The 20,338-nt window shown below is 41.1% G+C and overlaps 1 protein-coding gene across 4 annotated transcripts in view; it reads right to left on the bottom strand.

Moving 5' to 3' along the window:
- Positions 1 to 2,740: 2,740 nt before the first annotated feature.
- Positions 2,741 to 20,338, bottom strand: part of pip5k1a (phosphatidylinositol-4-phosphate 5-kinase type 1 alpha) — an 81,133-nt gene continuing 63,535 nt past the window's right edge. For 3 of the 4 annotated variants that reach the window (XM_062965080.1, XM_062965082.1, XM_062965083.1), the window contains 7 exons: positions 19,172 to 19,220; positions 18,883 to 18,967; positions 16,343 to 16,480; positions 16,023 to 16,152; positions 10,995 to 11,064; positions 6,457 to 6,541; positions 2,741 to 5,129 (listed from right to left, as the gene is read on the bottom strand). In XM_062965080.1, the coding sequence (XP_062821150.1) occupies positions 6,503 to 6,541; positions 10,995 to 11,064; positions 16,023 to 16,152; positions 16,343 to 16,480; positions 18,883 to 18,967; positions 19,172 to 19,220 (511 nt within the window). In that variant the 3' untranslated portion in view covers positions 2,741 to 5,129; positions 6,457 to 6,502. The remainder of the gene's footprint in view (positions 5,130 to 6,456; positions 6,542 to 10,994; positions 11,065 to 16,022; positions 16,153 to 16,342; positions 16,481 to 18,882; positions 18,968 to 19,171; positions 19,221 to 20,338) is intronic. The other variant, XM_062965081.1, reaches the window with a different exon arrangement.

The following is a 20,338-nucleotide window of genomic DNA, read 5'->3' as shown; positions in this document are numbered from 1 at the left end:
AGATCATCTAGATGGCTTTTGAGGGTCCCTTTCCTTACCAATGGTGTTATGAAACCATCTAGATGGTCTTTGAGGGTCCCTTTATCTATGGTCTTCTGATGGCCTGATGAGATCATCTAATGGCCGTTGAGGGTCTCTTTCCTTACCTATGGTCTTATGAAACCGTCTAGATGGTCTTTGAGGTTCCTTTCCTTATCCATGGTCTTGTGGTGGCCTTGAGATCATCTAGATGGCCTTTGAGGGTCCCTTTCCTTACCGATGGTCTTATGAAACCATCTAGATGGTCTTTGAGGGTCCCTTTATCTATGGTCTTCTGATGGCCCGATGAGATCATCTAGATGGCCTTTGAGGGTCCCTTTCCTTACCTATGGTCTTATGAAACCATCTAGATGGCCTTTGAGGGTCCTTTTCCTTACCTATGGTCTTATGAAACCATCTAGATGGTCTTTGAGGTCCCTTTCCTTATCCATGGTCTTCTGGTGGCCTTGAGATCATCTAGATGGCCTTTGAGGGTCCCTTTCCTTACCGATGGTCTTATGAAACCATCTAGATGGTCTTTGAGGGTCCCTTTATCTATGGTCTTCTGATGGCCTGATGAGATCATCTAGATGGCCTTTGAGGGTCCCTTTCCTTACCTATGGTCTTAAGAAACCATCTAAATGGTCTTTGAGGGTCCCTTTATCTATGGTCTTCTGATGGCCTGATGAGATCATCTAGATGGCCTTTGAGGGTCTCTTTCCTTACCGATGGTCTTATGAAACCATCTAGATGGTCTTTGAGGTCCATTTCCTTATCCATGGTCTTCTGATGGCCTTGTGAGATCATCTAAATGGCCTTTGGGGGTCCTTTCCTTACCGATGATCTTATGAGACCATCTAGATGGTCTTTGGAAGTCTCTTTGCTTACCTATGGTCTTATGAGATCGTCTAGATCAGGGGTCCCCCAACAAAGGCCCATGGGCCGGATGCGGCCCTCCAAGGTCATTGACCTGGCCTCTGTCCCAAACTTTAGACTTGACCTAAGTCTGAAATGACTTGAAGGCACACAACAATCCTAATTTTCGACTGTTTCCTAGTCCAGCCCCCCAACGATCTGCGGGACTTAAAAAGTTTTGAGGACCCCTGTGCCAAGGAGCCCTAGGATTTGGAGTTTAGGGGAAAGGGCTGCTTTAAGATCTTCTCCCAGACTGTGATCCAAAGGAAGCCAATTTATAGCCTTTGCAAGGAGTCATCCAAATAGAAGTGAGAACTGGAGAACAAATGGATCCAGGCAGAAATATCTTTATATAGATAATGCCAACAATATGATATTTGTTGTCGTAGGTTTTTATGGCTGGAAGCTCTGGGTTGCTGTGAGTTTTCCGGACTGTCTGGCCATGTTCCAGAAGTATTCTCTCCTGACACTTCGCCCACATCTGTGGCTGGCATCCTCAGAGGTTATGAGGTCTGTTGGAAACTAGGCATGTGGGGTTGATGTATCTGTGGAATATATACTACTAGTGATCGTGACAAGGCAGTTAAGGTGTAATCATAGCACTGCAACTGTGAAATCTGACAGGGCCTTTTGCTTTGCAAAGAGATCCTTACCGCAGGTATTAAGGGGGGAAAGAAAAAAGAGAGACGAAAGCAGGAGAAAGGAAAAACGTATGAAGGGAAGGGAGGAAATAAAGGGAAAAGGGAAGCGGAAGAAATAGTGAGGGGGAAAAGAGAAAAGGATAGGAAAGAGTGTGAAATTGCTTCAGGCTCGGGTTGAAAATGTTGCAGAGTACATCATTCTCCCAGAGAGCTTGGTCAAAGATGTGAAAAGCTGGGAGTTGTAGTCTAACCACAGCAAGAGATGTGGTGTCCAACCACATGATAGGTGCTCGATTCCCATCTCTGCATTCAAAGAAGCCTTAACTGTCATCTTCCTGCAACCCTTGCTCTTCCATCATTTATGGACAACTTTCAATATGACTTTCCAAACCAAATTCAATGTTAATCTCACCATTTCACTCTCAAAATATATATATACACAGTGAATGTTCGTAACAGAATGGGATGATGGGGAAATATCAAATTTCTCACCTGCACCTCTTGAGTGTTCTAAAATATAACAAAAGGAACATGCCAACTTTGTTAACTGAGGTTTTCTGTACATGACCTTAGCTTTACGCCTTTTTTCAATGGCTTTTCAGTTTTGTATTAACTCTGATCGCAATAGTTTTCAACTCTAAGGTAGGTACAGGTTTTCCCAACATTAAGTCTTAGTCGTGTCCGACTCTGGGGGTTGGTGCTCATCTCAATTTCTCAAATTTCTCATCTCAAATAAGTTGAAGAGCCGGCAGTTTCCATAGACACCTCCATGGTCATGTGGCCAGTGGCATGACTGCATGGAGTACTGTTACCTTCCTACTCACATATGTATGTTTTCGAACTGCTAGGTGGGCAGAAGCTGGGGCTAACAGCAGGAGCTCACTCCACTCTCCGGATACGAACTGCCAACCTTTTGATCAGCAAGTTCAGCAGCTCAGTGGCTTGATTCTAAAGGGCAGGATATAAAACTAAGCACACATTTGAAAGATTGGCACCCACAGCTGCTCATGTTGAAATAAAAGTGTCTTAAAGCTGCCATTATGTTTTTTGGGTAGAGATGGGATGGGCAAGCTGTGGATGATGGGCTACATGGGCTAAATTGTGTTTCTGCAGGAATGGATGCAAGCAGTCGCTGTCTGCAATTCAACAGTCTTTTACTCTGGGAAGAAAAAGAACCAAAAAGAGCTTTATTGAACGGAGATGCATACCGCAAATGGCAAGGCCGATAAAACGGATGTTTTCTAAGGGAGCAGGATTCCCCATCCATTCGAACCAGCAGCAAACGGGAAAAAGAAAAGAAGAGGCAGCAACACAAAAGTCCAAGTGACGGAAATCCACGACACAATACATTGCGATGAACGTTCACACTCCCGACTGCTTCTCCGGAAGAACAAGCCACGGATCCGGCTCTGCAATGCTTCCGATTCCCATCCTTAACTCTTTGAAAACTCAAAGGGTCTCCCAATTCAAATCCGGTGTTGCTCCTTTGATGAGGAACTATGCAACTGAACCCGAGTCTGTTTTTGTTTTTTGCAAAATAAACTCATCTCCACTTGCCATCTCCTTGAAAACCTTCCAAAGCAAGGCATACAATGATCCGCTGTAAGAAAAAAGCCTGCCTCCATCTTCAAAGAGCTAATGTCCCTCCTTGAATACACTTAAATAAAACTTCATAAATAGTTTACATTGTGAGCGAGAAAAAATATATATATAACCCCCAAAAGCCAAACTGCGAGATAATTTGCTTTGTTTTCCCCTTTCGCACAGGACAAAAATATAGAGAATTGTGGGGACGTTTTGGAAGAGTTCGCAGGTGTCTAATATAGACAAGTTACTTAAATGATTCTCGTAAAATCGGAGGGGCAACCAAGGGGAAAGGCTGTGTCTTCAAGTTGGGAAAGTATCCTCCAATTATTGTCTGCTATTGAAAAAGTCACAAGGAGAGAACTAAGTTTCTTCCTTGGATGCAGTGTGTGTTTCTCTCCTAAAACACTGCAACTAGAAATAGAAAGACCCATAAATGCCCAGGGCACAGTCCACAGTTCCTGATTTCTTAACCCAGTTTTAAAGATAGACCTGGAGTACCCTGTTCTTCACTGTCCATTTTCAGCGTTAAGTTCATTGTTTATGTCCACAACAGGTTTGGACACTGATTTGTCTTCGGAAGTTGCCTGAAATGCTCAGTAACAGCCAGCCATAATAAGCAGCGTCACCCCATCGATGGTAAAACCCTCAAAGAGATTTAAACGTCAACAAGGGGACACTTTTGACCTTCTTTAAACCAAAGCAACCGCCTTTTTGCTTCAAGTTTAGATCCCAGAAGAAAGGCAGGGTCTCAGCTAGATGTAGAAAGTTATGAGAAAGAGGGGGAATGTCTCACCATACAACTAACATTTTGCTTCTTGTTGGGTTCATAGGCCAAAAATAGGTCTAAAACTATGAAGGGAGGAAAATGCTATTTTTTTTCCTCCTATTTAATAAAGAAAGGAAAGAGAGAGAAATAGACATTCTCTCATGGGGGAAAAAGCTAAGTTTAGATTCTGAAAAAATATTTTTAAACAATGTCTCGGCACAATGCACATCCTTCGCATAAAAACAAACAACGCTGCCGTCCAAACAAGTGGCAATTAAAAACCAAAGTGCATCACTAAAAGAATAAAACCCAAACTAGATGGAAAGGAGAGGAAGAGAATAAGAACTGAAAAGACTTGAAAGGATCTGCGCTATTTTTTCAAAGGAAAAGGAGGCCTTACAAGGCTTTAATAATGGAAAAGAAGGGAAGAGCCTTCCTATCCTAAGAAGAAAAAACGTTTGGTCCGTGTGTAAAAGACTCAAAGGGCGTCGTAACTGTCTTTGACAAAACTGTGCACATATTGGTGCAGTTTTAGAACCCCAACCAAGTCTGTGATATATATAGAGAGAGACAGAGAGGGTGGCATTCTCAAAAGGATGAGGTGGTGATTTTTGGCGAGGCTGAGAACTACACTGTTTTAAAAAATAATTCATGTTGGAAAGGTGCAGCCTTTTCCCCTTAGACGAGAGGCCTTCTTGGTGCGTCGCTTCAAAACCTTGACCTAAGATTGTTAACATAAAAATATAATACCTTGATATGGCAATTTGGGGGAAAGGGGGAAGTGGTTTAAATATGTTTTTTTTTAAATGAAAAGAGATTGTTCACCTTTGCAACCCCCACCCCCACCCTGTTAAATCCAACCAGCAGAGCAAACTTGGAATGAAGAGGCAGTTTGTGGCGTCGAATCGAGCTCTGCTCGAATGCTCCGCTTCCTTGAGTTTCCGGCCACGAATCAGGGCCTCTTGAAGCCCCCCCACAATTGGGGCATAGGCTTCCTTTGCCCTGGTGGGGAGGTCTCAAAGGAGCCCCCGTGTAACGTGGCAGAGCCTTGTCGTCTGTTCAGGCCCCAAACCACAATTGGATGAGGTCTAAGGTCTCAGCCGCCGGAGAGGGATTCAGTGGCGGATTTGTTGCAGAGAAAGTCTTCCGCTTGTATCCAAGAAAAAGGAGGTCTGGGGAAGGAGCCAGTCCTCACTCATTCACTGTAAGAAGCAAAAAAGAAAGCAAGCTGGTGTTACAGACCTGATTATTCTGCTGAATCTTGTGAGAAAAGGTGATGCATCACATCTTTGTCTAGACCACTGGTTCCAAACCTGTGGTCCGTGGTTCACCAGTGATCCACAAGAACCGCTACTTACCTTACCGTTACTACCTTGTTTCCCTGAAAATAAGACCTAGTAGAGGTTTTGCTGAATTGCTAAATATAAGGCTTCCCCTGAAAGTAAGACCTAGCAAAGTTTTTGTTTGGAAGCATGCCCGCCAAACAGAACACCAGAACATGCAGGATCGGTAAATGTACGTACCATTGATTGTTGTACATGGAAATAATGGTAGTAACAAGAAATGATTGATAGGATTCAGTTTGTCTAGTTATGCTGTTTTGTGATGACAACTACTGTACAATGTATGATAAATGTTCATTTTTTTGTTCAACAATAAAAGTGAATTCTTCTTCATAGAAAAATAAGACATCCCCTGACAATAGGACCTAGCTCAACTTTGGGAGCAGAAATTAATATAAGACACTGTCTTATTTTGGGGGGAAACATGGTACTACAGATAATAACACAGCCCAGCCAATTTTTTTCTTGGTGTCTTCGTTTTGAGGGCTGTTCCTGGGGTTATTTGGGGTGCTGATTCCAGAGACCAGATAGCCATCTATTGTGAGAGCTTTGATTTTTTCTTCCTGCCTGACAGAATGAGGTTGGACTGAATGGCATTTCAGGGTCCTTTCCAGCTCTATTGGCATGTAAATTGTCTTGAAGTCAAGTGGGAAGATGTTGTCGAAGGCTTTCATGGCCGGGATCACAGGGTTGTTGTATGTTTTCCGGGCTGTATGGCCTTATTCCAGAAGTATTCTCTCCTGACGTTTCACCCACATCTATGGCAGGCATCCTCAGAGGTTGTGAGGTGAGGTGGCCTCACAACCTCTGAGGATACTTGCAACAGATGTGGCCTAAACGTCAGGAGAGAATACTTCTGGAACATGGCCATACAGCCCAGAAAACATACAAAAACCCAAGTGGGAAGGTTTTTAAGCAGTGGCTGGATGGCTATCTGTTGGGAGTGCTTTAATTGTGTCTTCCTGCATAGCCAGGGGTTGGATTGGATCGGCCTTGGGGTCTCCCCCAACTCTAAGATTCTAATTCCCAGAATCCCTCTGCCAGGAAAGCACATGTTGCCAAGTTTTGGAAAACTGGGGATTTCTCACAGTTTGAGGCCTAGTAACTCTGAGCATTGGTAATCTTATGTGACTATGAGGCAGGGGCAGGAAAACTGACAAAAGTAGTTAAGCAAGAGACCACTTACAAAGCTGATCTCCGTCTCCGGCAAATCTTCAAACTGCTCTGTAAGCTCAGACGGCCGTCCTGTTGCGGAGGGTCCTGGAGAAGCACTGGAGGAGAAGAGCCGCCAGAGGGAGGGGGAAAAGAGAAGAGGTCTGTCTGTCTTTCAAGTATTTTGCCTAGCATGTTAACATCGCATAGACTTAACCGGACCCAATGCTGCCTTGCTATCCAAGGGCACCATATAAGCCTGGCATGGGCAAACCTCAGTCCTCCAGGTGTTTTGGACTTCAACTCCCACAATTGCTTCAAAGTGCCCTCCAATGTGTCTTGCTCCCTAATCTCTAGGCTCCAACTACGAGAGCTGGATTGCAGACACAAGCTTTTCGAGACCACATCTTAAGAGTCTATATTTAATTTGGGTTGCTGTAAATTTTCCGGGCTATATGGCCTTGTTCTAGAAACATTCTCTCCTGATGTTTCACCCACATCTATGGCAGGCATCCTCAAAGGTAGTTGAGGTCTGTTAGAGACTAGGCAAGTGAGGTTTATATATCTACGGAAGGTCTAGGGTGCGAGAAAAAATTCTTGTCTGCTGGAGGCAAGTGTGAATGTTTCAATTAATCACCTTTATTGGCATTGAAAAGCCTTACAGTTTCAAACTCTGGCTGATTCCTGCCTGGGGGAATCCTTTGTTGGGAGGTGTTAGCTGGCCCTGATCGTTTCATGTCTGGAATTCCCTTGTTTTCAGAGTGTTGTTCTTTATGTACTGTCCTGATTTTAGTTTTTTAACACTGGGATCCAGATTTTGTTCATTTTCATTGTTTCCTCCTTTCTGTTGAAATGGTCTACATAACCCAACCCACACAACTATAATAAACTTCAGTTGACTTTTGTAAATTACTGTGAACATTTATTTAGCTTTTATGCCACTATATAATTCTTGTTTGATTCTTTCTGACTATATTAGTTTAATTTATCAATGTTATGTTCAATTCACTGATATTAGGTTTAATATGATGTTAGGTTTTTAAGGCTGTTTTTATATATGGGGTCTTGTTGGGATTTTATGCCGATATCTGTTTTATGAAGGCATTGAATGTATGCTGTTGTTCGTTGGAATCTGCCGAGTCCCTTCATGGAGATAGGGAGGAATAAAAATAAAGTTGTTTATTATTATTATTATTATTATTATTATTATTATTATTATTATTATTATTATTATTATTATTATATTGTATGACACAGCAAACAAGATAGATATGCTGGATTTCGTATCAAATAAATCACAAGTCGAAAACTTCCCAAGTGTCTGGGACTGTGTGATGTATTTTCGGATGATGTGCGCAGATCCCAGTCGGGTGGCCTTTTGCAGTTGGCAGATCGTAATTTTGTCAATGTCTATTGTTTCCAAATGCCGGCTGAGATCTTTTGGCACGGCACCCAATGTGTCAATCACCAGCGGGACCACCTGCACTAGTTTCTGTCAGAGTCTTTGCAGTTCAATCTTGAGGTCCTGATAATGGCTGAGGTTTTCCTGTTGTTTTTCATCAATGCGACTGTCACCTGGGATGGCGACATCAATGATCCAAACCTTTTTCTTTTCCACAACTGTGATGTCTGGTGTGTTGTGTTCCAGAAATTTGTCAGTCTGGATTCGGAAGTCCCACAGTATCTTTGGGTGCTCATTTTCCAATACTTTTGCAGGTTTGTGATCCCACCAGTTCTTTACTGCTGGCAGGTGATACTTGAGGCATAAGTTCCAATGAATCATTTGGGCCACATAGTTGTGGCTCTGTTTGTAGTGTGTCTGTGTGATTTTCTTACAGCAGCTGAGGATATGATCAATGGTTTCGTTGGTTTCCTTGCACAGTCTGCATTTTGGGTCATCAGCTGATTTTTCGATCTTGGCCTGAATTGCCTTTGTCCTGATGTCTTGCTCCTAGGCTGCAAGGATCAGGCCTTCTGTCTCCTTCTTCAGGGTCCCATTCGTGAATCATAGCCAGATCTTCTTATCAGCTTATTATTAATTATTATTATTATTATGCTTATGGATTTCAATTTTTTCTCTGTGTACCCTGACATGGTGGTTGTTAGAGTGGTCCAGCATTTCCGTGTTCTCAAATAACATGTTGTGTCCAGGTTGCTTTGCTATGGCTGATATATAAACCTCACTTGCATAGTTTCCAACAAACCTCATCACCTCTGAGGCCATATTCCAGAAGCATTCTTTCCTGACATTTTGGCTGCATCTATGGCAGGCATTCTCAGAGACTGTACGGTCTGTTAGAAACTAACCAAAAGGGGGTTTACATATCTGAAAGGCTATTCAATGCTAATCAAGGTGGCCAATTGCAACATTCACACTTGCCTTAAATAGACAAAGAGTTCTCTCACCCTGAACATTCCACAGATATATAAACCCCACTTGCCTAGTTTCCAACAGATCTCACAACTTCTGAGGATGTCTGCCGTAGATGCAGGCAAAATGTCAGGAAAGAATTTATGTCAACGTTTATTACCATATATACTCGAGTACAAGCTGACCCGAATATAAGCCAAGGCACCTAATTTTACCACAAAAAAACTGGGAAAACATTGACTCCAGTATAAGTTGAGGGTGGTAAATGTCAGAAATAAAAATAGATACCAATAAAATTACATTAATTGAGGTATCAGTAGGTTAAATGTTTTTGAATATTTTCATAAAGCTCAAATTTAAGATAAGACTGTCCAACTCTGATCAAATCATTATTCTCATCTTCTTCAATGTAAATGTGCTTATGTTGCTGCTGTTGTGCTTATGTATCCTTTTAATAATAATAGAGTAAAATAATACATGTAATAATAATAACTACAGGAAAATAATACAAGTAATAATAAATAGAGTAAAATAATACATGCAATAATAATAATAATATCAGAGTGAAATAATAAATGTATTAATAATAATAAAAATAGAGTAAAATAAATGTAACAGTAGCAACAATAATAGAGGAAAATAATAAATGTAATAATACCAATAATAATAGAGAAAAATAATAAATGTACCATATATTCTCGAGTATAAGCTGACCCAAATATAAGCCAACCAGGACCCTCACCTGATTATAAGCCGAAGGGGTTTTATTTGGTCTTTAAAAAAGGGCTGAAAAATTAGGCTTATACTCGAGTATATACAGTACATTCAATGACCAGCTCATGTCAAGGGTACCCAGTCCCGTATATCCATATGAAACCAGAGGGGCTATATACTTCAAATTTCAATAATAATAAAAAATTATAAAATTGAATCATTGAGAAAATTTTAAATCTAGGCTACATACGAGTACTATTAAGACCCAACTCAGCCCACGGGATCATCCGGGGGAATCTAAAGGGAGGGAGTGGGGATGGTACCAAGGGGACGGGGACGTTTCTGACATTCCTTGTTGTTTTATTCAGGAAAGAATGCTTCTGGCACATAGCCATACAGCCCAGAAAACTCATATCAACCCAGGAGAGATATAATTGCATATGCAATGTTATTCTCCTCTTTACTGACTTTTTAATTCCTGTTTTGGCTTCAGTGACTCCTTGAGAAGAACTCACTGCCCCGAAGTCCGTGGAGGCTCCTTCTTTGGAGGCTTTAAAACAGAGACTAGATGGTCATCTGCTGGGGCTGTTTTGATGGTGCTTTTCCTGCATGCAGGGGGTTTGACTGGATGGTCTTGGGAACTCTAGGAGCCGGGCTGTGGCGCAGGCTGGATAGCAGCCAGCTGCAACAAATCACTCTGACCAAGAGGTCATGAGTTCGAGGCCAGCCCGTGCCTGCGTCTATATCTGTCTCTGTTCTATGTTATGGCACTGAATGTTTGCCCTATATGTGTGCAATGTGATCTGCCCTGAGTCCCCTTCGGGGTGAGAAGAGCGGAATATAAATACTGTAAATGAATAAATAAATAAATAAATGATTCAGATGCTGGACAGCCATCTGGCGGGAAGGCTTTGATGGTGTCTTTCTGGGGTTGGACTGAATGGGGGTCTCTTCGCACTCTAGGATTCTATGATTCTATAGGGATTGCTCCTCCTTGCCGTACTGAAAATTGTGGAGTTACTGACACAGAGGGAAAATTCAGTTTTCAGACAGGAAACCCATGTGCTTATTGTGGTCAGATTTTTTTTCCTTTTTTTTGTACAAGACAGCTGTTTTGCACAAATCTTCATTTAAAAAAACCTTGCAAAAAAACCAACAGCCATATGATTTCATTGTACAAGCCTGCTGTTTTCCGTGCAGGGATTTCGTTGTGCAGGCGCTTTCTTGGCCACAGTGAGATGCAATGAGGCCCAGGGCCCAGAACAAATCTATGGATTCCTCACATTGTGGATGGGGATCATGGCAAGGAGGGAAGTGCTCTGCTTCTTCCCATTACACCCATTGTTTCCATTGCTGATTTTCAGAAGGTGTGATGACCACACATAAATAGCCGGTAAGTCAGTTCCAAATCCTTGAGTACCATCCTGAAAAGGGGGAACCACAAATACATCGTGTCTCCTAGTCTGTCTAGACTTGGTCTCACCTACTTGAAAGCATGCTGAGCTAGCTACCTCCACGGACAAGTTGTCTGAACAGAGCAAGTCTTCTTTCTCTGACCTACGTGAGAATTAAAGAGACAGGCCTTCCATCATCATGCAGGACTCTCAAACCCTTTATTGCCTCCTCCACACTCCCCCTCTCCTGGTCTTCTGTTTGGAAGGAAAGCCACTTTTTAAAGCATCTAATAGCCATACATATGAGGGCTAAATTGTTAGTTATTCTAATATCTGAACAGAGAAGGGTGAGAGGATATACGAGAGCCATGTTTAAATGTTTTTGAAAGGATATCCTAAGGAAGAGGGAGTAATGTAATAATATGTAAAACATGTAATAATAATAATAATAATAATACATACATACATGCATACATACATACATACATACAGGAAAATAATACATGTAATAATAAATGGAGTAAAATAATAAATGCAATAATAATAAGATCAGAGTGAAATAATAAATGTATTATTAATAATAAAATAGAGTAAAATAAATGTAATAGTAGCAACAATAATAGAGAAAAATAATAAATGTAATAATACCAATAATAATAAGAGAAAAGTAATAAATGTACCATATATTCTCGAGTATAAGCTGACCCAAATATAAGCCAATGTCGAAGAGATAAGCAAACACTATAAAGGTTCAAAACGTACAAAGAGGTACGTATATTAGAGCATCATGCAAAGGCCACAGAAATAGTCAGGCCTCTCTAAGTACAGAGCTATCTTATTTATTTGTCAGAAAGATAAGCAAATACTATAAAGGTTCAAAACATAAAATGCAATATGTAATTTAGAGCATCATGTACATACAATATTCACCTGAGAGTTAACAACAATAATGAAAATAATAATAAGTACAGTCAACTGTTGTAATACACAGTAGTATCTTCCAGACTGTAGTTTAAAGGAAACTGTAATAATCAAGGCTTAAATGTGGACTAGAGTCAAAACATATGAAGTAGTCTCCACTAAACAGTTTCTGAAGACTACAATTGGATTTGGCAACCAACATAGTATAAACAGTCTAGAAGATACTACTGTGTATCACAACAGTTGACTGTACTTATTATTACATATTGCATTTTATGTTTTGAACCTTTATAGTATTTGCTTATCTTTTTGACATAGAAAGATAGCTCTGTACTCAGAGAGGCCTGACTATTTCTGTTGCCTTTGCATGATGCTCTAATATACATACAGTAGAGTCTCACTTATCCAACACTCACTTATCCAACGTTCTGGATTATCCAACGCATTTTTGTAGTCAATGTTTTCAGTACATCATGATATTTTGGTGCTAAATTCATAAATACAGTAATTACTACATAGCACAGGGATCCCCAAACTAAGGCCCTGGGCCCTTCAAGGTCATTTACCTGGCCCCCGCCCTCAATTTTAGACTTAGGCTCGCCCAAAGTCTGAAATGACTTGAAGGCACACAACAACAACAATCCTACTTAACTTGACTATCTCATTGGGCAGAAACAGGCCTACAGTTCCCATTGAAATCCTGATAGGTTTATGTTGGTTAAAATTGTTTTTATTTTTAAATATTGTATTGTTCATTCATTTACTAATATTGTGCTATGGTAATAATATAATATATTGTGTATACATATAATATTGATAATAATATTATAATGTAATACAATATAATATTTATTTATTACAGTATTTCTACCTTGCCTTTCTCACCCAGTATGGGACTCAGGGCGGCTAATAATAATAATACAATGTAATAATATTGTATAATATAATAATATTAATTATATATTATATATTAAATGTAACATTACTAATAATAATATGGTATAGTGGTATAGTACAATATAGTAGTTTGGGTGTCCTCCTGGACTCATCGCTGAGCCTGGAACCCCAGGTTTGCACAACTCAAACTTGTGCGCCAACTGCGCCCATACCTTGGGAAGCCTGACATGGCCACGGTGGTCCACGCTCTGGTTACATCTCGTTTGGACTATTGCAATGTGCTCTACGTGGGGTTGCCTTCAAAGACTGTTCGGAAGCTGGAACTAGTCCAACGTTCCGCAGGTTATTAACTGGAGCGCCGTACAGGGAGCATACAACGCCTCTGTTGAAACAGCTCCACTGGCTGCCTGTTAGCTTCTGGGCACAATTTAAAATCCTGGCTTTGGCCTACAAAACCCTAAACGGCTCTGGTCCAACTTACCTCTCCGAACGTATCTCCCCCTATGAGCCACCCCGCAGATTAAGATCTTCCAGTGAGGCCCTGCTCTCGGTCCCGCCGCCGTCACAGGTGCATTTGGCTGGGACGAGAGACAGGGCTTTTTCGGTGGTGGCTCTGCGGCTGTGGAACTCCTTGCCAAGGGAGATTAGGGAAGCCCCCTCAATCATGTCTTTTAGGAAGCAGCTGAAGACCTGGATGTGGGACCAAGCTTTTGGCCCATCCTAAGATATGGTTGATATAATCTGATGCATTTATTGGATTAATGTGAAATTGAATACAGACTGGCTCTGACTTTTGGCCCAATGCTACTGGCCCTGTTGTAATGGTCACATAGTGTTTTACTGTTTTAAATGGGGTATGATACTGTTTTTTAAGTGTTTTTTTACGATTGTTTGTTTTACTATATTTTGTATTATATGTGGCATTAATCTTGCCATTATGTAAGACCGCTCTGGGTCCCCCTGGGGGAGAAGAGCGGTATATAAATTAAATTAAATTAAATAAATAAATAAATAATATTGTGCTATGCTAATAATATAATATATTGTATGTATTTACGTACAAGTTGTAAGCTGCTTAGTCCCCTTTGGGGTGAGAGAGGGTGGAGTATAAATGTCGCAAATAAATATATAAATGATTGTTGTTGGGGTTTTTTTGCACTACAAATAAGACATGTGCAGTGTGCATAGGAATTTGTTCCTTTTTTTTCAAATGATAATTCGGCCCCTCAACAATCTGAGGGACCATGAACTGGCCCTCCACTTTAAAAGTTTGAGGACCCCTGACATAGCATTACTGCGTATTGAACTGCTTTTTCTGTCAAATTTGTTGTATAACATGATGTTTTGGTGCTTAATTGGTAAAATCATAATCTAATTTGATGTTTAATAGGCTTTTCCTTAATCTCTCCTTATTATATTTGCTTATCCAACATTCTGTGGGCCTGTTTATGTTGGATAAGTGAGACTCTACTGTACCTCTTTTTATGTTTTGAACCTTTATAGTGTTTGCTTATCTCTTCGACATTGTCTAGTATAGACATCTGTGTGTATTTATCACCAAATATAAGCCAACCAGGACCCTCACCCGAGTATAAGCCGAGGGGGGCTTTTTCAGTCTTAAAAACAGGGCTGAAAAACTAGGCTTATACTCGAGTATATACAGTATATGTTTTTAAGCTTGTATAATGTGTTTTTATTAATTATTGTTAATTGTTTAAATGCATTGTTGATTTCTATTAATTTTGTTGGGGCATTGAATTTTGCCAGTTATTGTTAACTGTCCCCTCTGGTGAGAATGGCGGGGCAAAAATGTTACAAATAAATAAATAAATAAATAAATAGAAAACCTTCTTCAAACCTCCACTAGTTATATTATGTATATAATTCAGATTGAGTGCAGTATTGTATATGTGTACATTGGTATGCAGTTTTCTTTAACTCTTTATTGTTGGACGGGCTGCAGACCATGTGATCAGATCTGGGACTATTCAGGGCTCAGACTACATTTTAGAAACAGTATGCTTTCACGTGCAAGTAGGAACAGTATGCTTAGAGACTTCAGCAGAAACAGATGAATGCTTTTAGAAGCCAGTAGGAACAGAATGCAATATAGAAGCCATTAGACTTTCAATGTAGAGACTTCAGTAGAAACAGTACAGTTTAGAAGTTAGTTGAAACAGACTACAGAGACTCTATTAGACTCTCAGAACAGAGAGATGCTTTCGACTTTGGACTGTTGATTATAAGAAAAATGCCCTGTGTTGCATACACATAGAAACTACTTCAAATCTATTTGTAACTGGATTGATATGCGAAGTACTTGTATGCTGAATACATGAAGTTCGTGAGTAAACCATCTGTTACTTTTAAAGAAGTCTGCTGATTTTTTTGTCTCTTGAGAGCATGATTTAAAGTCAAATATATTTTAAGGGAGAGTGGATGTTTTTGGGCAACTAAAAGAATACTTCTGAAACTCTGCTACATATGTGTGTGTGTGTGTTTGTGCATTGGCATATCTTTGTCCCTAACAGTTCAAAGAGATATCTAGGAACATCAGTTTAACAACTGAGAAACCTAATTGCCTTGTATGAATACAAATTTCCCAAAAAGTTATGGTATCATTTTTTCAAAAGGTTGTGACTTCTAACACAGACTTCTACCTTTCTAAAGATCATAAAATCTCCAAAAGGTTATGGAGATTTCAATTTTTCAAAACTGTTCAACAGTGGAACTCACTGCCTCGGAGTCTGGTGGAGGCTTTTAAACAGAGGCTGGGTGGCCATCTGTCGGGGATGCTTTTCCTGCATGGCAGAATGGGGTTAGAGTGGATGGCCCTCGGGGACTCTTCCAGCTCTTATGATTCTATGAGCAGCTTTACACAATCTTCCATGGGCTGCCATCCATTTCCTCTGGATGCTGGTTAAAGCCTAGGACTAATTTTGTACTCCCCGATAAATGGCCTCCAAAAGCCTCTTAGCAGCTTGGGGGTACTTTAAAAATGTTTGTAATTTATACATTGTATTTTATATTGTATTTAATAGTCTTAACTGATTTTATGTATTGTTTGATATCGACTTTTGTAGGCATCGAATTGTTGCCATTGTTGTAAGCCGCCCTGAGTCCCTTCGGGTGAGAAGGGCAGGATATAAATGCTGGAAATAAATAATAATAATAAGAAATTTGTCATGTTTTTAGATTCTCCTTGTCTCAAAATGTCCTGCCTCCCCCAATTGTAGGGGGACATTTGCAGATAGTAGTCCTCCACAATTCTCTGGCTGCTACTGACCCCAAGCAGAAGCTTACCTGTTGGCTGGTGAATTGTGTCCCCGGCTCCCAAGAGAAGAGGTGGATAAAGTGGTGGCGGCAGAGTCACTGTTGGCTTCCTCGACGGGGGGAGTCCGGGGGAGAAGATCGGGGCGGCCCAGCTGGGAACCTAAGCAAAAGAGGAAAAAACACAGTTGGACCAGACATAGTCCATCTTCGGCTCTCCAGGTGTTTTGGACTTCAATTCCCACAATTCCTAACAGCTGGTAGCTGCTCCAGAGGATTTTGAGACTCCCTCCCCAGAGAGGCCAGGAAGCCCCATCCTGGCAAGCAGATTCAGCCGTTTCTTTGCTACCCACCTGGCTCAATATCAGCCTCCATCGTGACCTGCACTTTGGTTTCGCATAGGCCTTGGGCCTGGGAAGGGGGTCCGGCTTGGCCTGGCCGCCGAGGGGGAGCTGCGCCCGACCGGCTTTTTTTCGAAGGAGACGATTTTACTTTAGAAAGGGAGAAGAAATAAACAGACTCAGACAACTCAGGAATCACTTTACTGGCAGCTTTTGCTAATCAAGAAAAGCAAGACCAATACCACAAAGCACAAAGACATACAACTGTCCCTATAGTCCAGTGGTTCCCAACCTTTGGGCCTCCAGGTGTTTTGAACTTCAGCTCCCACAGTTCCTAACAGCTGGTAAGCTGGCTGGTAAGTCCAAAGGTTGGGAACTACTGCTATAGTCCAAGCATAGGTAAACCTTGTCCCTCCAAAACACCGGGAGCAGTGGTTCCCAAACTTATTTGGCCCTTTCCAGAAAAAATATGACTAAGCGCCCCCTGGAAAGGGGGGCGTGGCTTAGAAGGATGGGCGTGGCTCCTGCTCACGAGGGCAGGGCTGGGCCTCTCCCCTAGTCCAAGAGGCAGGGCTGGGAGGGGGAGGTGGGCGGGGCCACAAATGGGAGGCCAGGACTGGGATGGGCGGAGTTATGAGCTCTGAGGCAGGGCTGAGCTTCTATCCCTGCCAGGACACAGGGGGCGGGGCTAGGAGGGGGCAGGGCCTCTTCCCAAGTGCCTGACAGGGCAGGACCTCTATACCCCGCCCCGTGTTCTAACAAGCGCCTCAGGGGAGGTATACAGAAGTATGCACAGATGTCTATTATATACAGCAAAATGGAAAAAAGGAAAAGTATGATATATAACACTTAGTGATATAGCCCATTGCTAGACCTTCTGAACATACTATTCTAATTAATGATAAGACAGCAGAGCATCAAGATATACTACCTAAAGCAAACAGGGGGAACACCAGGATTACCTGAGGAAGGTTTACCTGAAGAAGGTCACCGAAACTGGATGCATACCTGGGAGACCAGTCGTATCAACCAGATTTGATTGACCACATTATCTCCGGGATCCATATATTGTATAAACTCTGGAATCCACCAATATACTCCTTTAACCAGGGAGTTATCCTTCTTTGTTACCATTGACATGGAACTTTGATTTACTTTGAATGACTGATTTTGAAAAAGAGTGTTACAAACCTTGAGAATATTATCAAGACTTTAATAAGATTACTTTATGTACCAATAATATATTTGTTGAAATTGGACATTGGATTATACGTGGTTTGTTATATTGATATTGATACTATACATAAGTCTACCATTATTCATTGTGTAAACCACAGGAACGGAGTTACGATCAATCATAATGTATAAGTGACTATATCACTATAGACATATAGAACTATAACATAACTTACTTTATATTATATACCATACTTTTCCTTTTTTCCATTTTGAGGTATACAGAGGCCCTTTAGTCCTAAAAGGCCTCTCAGGAGAGGTATAGAGGCTCAGCCCTGTCTCGGGCTCTTGGGAAGCCACACCCACTCCTCTAGCTCCGCCCCCTGTGTGTCCTAAAAGGCGCCTCGGGCTCAGCCCTGTCTCCGGCACTTGGGAAGAGGCCCCTCCCCTCCTCTGGCCCCGCCCCCATGTCCTAATAGGTGCCATTACTGCCCTCTGGATTGCTCCAGCGCCTACCGGGGGGGGGGGGGCGATAGCGCCCACTTTGGGAATCACTGACCTGAAGGGACAAAGTCTGCCCATGCCTGGGTTGGACAATGCTACCAGTTTTTGGAATTCTCTATTATTTAAATCTATAGGCTTATTTTTTCTAAATATTCCTATCTTTTCCTGTTATCAAACGGTTCCTGAAGGACAAATAAAATAATACATTCTAGAAGGTCCAAACAACAGAATACAATAAGAAAAACCGAAACAAGCTAATAAGAGGTGGAAGATGCCAACAAACTGAAGCAGGTTTCAAAGATTAGCAGAAATTTTGGAACCTGCATGTAGTATTCGAAGCAAATAAGTGAGACCCTAAAGTAGTTAATGAAGACTTTTTACATTATTATTATTATTATTATTATTATTATTATTATTATTATTATTATTATTTATTAACAGGGTTCCATGAATTCATGCCGACCACATGACCTTGGATGAGCACCAACTCCCAGAGTCAGACACGACTGGACTTAGTGTCAGGGGAAACCTTTACCCTATTATTATTATTATTATTATTATTATTATTATTATTATTATCTCTCTAAAAAGAGACTCAAATTATCTCACAATAAAGCTAATACAGTTCAGCTGAAAACCTAAAAATATACAAACATTAGAATTAAATATTAACAGTATTAAAAAATAAACTCTTAAAACCAATTTAGTGCTGTGGTTTGGCCTGGCACCGAAACGAAACCAGAGCTAGGGGTTTTCAAGGAAATCTGTAACTCTTTGGGAAGTCTGTGTTTTAAAATGATGTGGATACAACCACAGAGAGCCCTCTAATGCTCCTGACCGTATATAATCATGCATGTTGAAAAGCAACTTACAAGGGATCTTCTTGAACACCACGTTGCACATGAAGCGCTGAAACCGTTCTGCATAGAAGCTAGGCCTGTGGACCGACACCGTGTCCTGAAGAGAGCCACACAACTGGAGTCACACTGAGGAATATGCTTATCGTCTCTGAACAGGAAGCTCTATAGTACTTTATCAGCATCTTCCTTTGTTCTTTCTCTCCCTCTCATACATATATTTACATACATACATACATGCTTCCTCCCACCTCAGGAAAACAATCTTAGGCACCCTCAAATTAATAGGAAGTGAATGGCTCACCCCGTCATGAACGAGTGCTTTCCACGAATGCTCAAGCTTTTTAATGAACCTGAAAGATGTCAAAAGGGAGGAACTGGTTAGTTTCACAAACAAAAGAGACGAGCCATAGCATATTTCTTGTAAGCTTCATGAGATCAATATTGGGGGAAAAGAAGGGATATAATTATTAAAAATCTGTGGTGATTTTAAAGGAATGTAAAATTTTGATCGTTTAATGACTTTCTAACGTGGTTGTTCTAGACTATGTTTGTGTCCAATATTGTAAGCTGCTTTGAATCCTGAACTAGGAAAAAAGGATATAGAAATATTGATGATAATAATAATAATAATAATTGAGAACAATTGCTTTCCTATTGACCCTTCTCTCTGGCCCCTTTCTACACAGCCATATAAAATCCAGATTATCTGTTCGACTTGGATTTTTGGCAATGCAGACACATATAATCCAGTTCAAAGCAGATATGTGGATTATCTGTTTTGATCATCTGGATTATATGGCAGCGTAGAAGGGGCTTCGGTCTGTCATCCATACAGAGGGAATAGGTTAGACTTGCACCCTCATTAACTTTCCACAAGCAGGAAAAACTACCGTATATACTCGAGTATTAAAACCTCCCATGGTTTATACTCGAGTGAGGGTCCTGGCCGTCTTATTTTTGGGTCATCTTATACTCGAGTATACATCGTAATCAGAGTTGGACAGTCCCAACATTAAGTCCAGTCATGTCTGACTCTGTGGGTTGGTGCTCATCTTCATTTCTAAGCAGAAGAGCCGGCGTTGTCCATAGACTCCTCCAAGGTCATGTGGGATGACTGCATGGAGCGGCATTACCTTCCCACCCGAGCAGTACCTATTGATGCACTCACATTTGCATGTTTTCGAACTTCTGGGTTGGCAGAAGCTGGGGATAACAGTGACGGCTCACTCTGGTCCCCCAATTCAAACCTTTCGGTCTAGAAGTTCAGCAGCTCAGCGCTTAACACGCTGCGCCATCAGGTGATATTATTTCCTAAAGGTTGTGAATATACAATATTTCTGATTTGTTTTTGTTTGTTTTTTTGTCTGTTGGAGGCAACTATGAATGCTGCAGTTAGAGAAAATGATTAGGATGTAATGGCCTTGCAGCTTTAAAGCCTGGCTGTTTCTTCCCTGAGTGAATTTTTTGT

The sequence above is a fragment of the Anolis carolinensis genome, unplaced genomic scaffold, assembly GCF_035594765.1.
Source record: "Anolis carolinensis isolate JA03-04 unplaced genomic scaffold, rAnoCar3.1.pri scaffold_14, whole genome shotgun sequence".
Lineage (NCBI taxonomy): Eukaryota > Metazoa > Chordata > Lepidosauria > Squamata > Dactyloidae > Anolis > Anolis carolinensis.
This window is presented reverse-complemented; position numbering and strand designations above follow the sequence as displayed.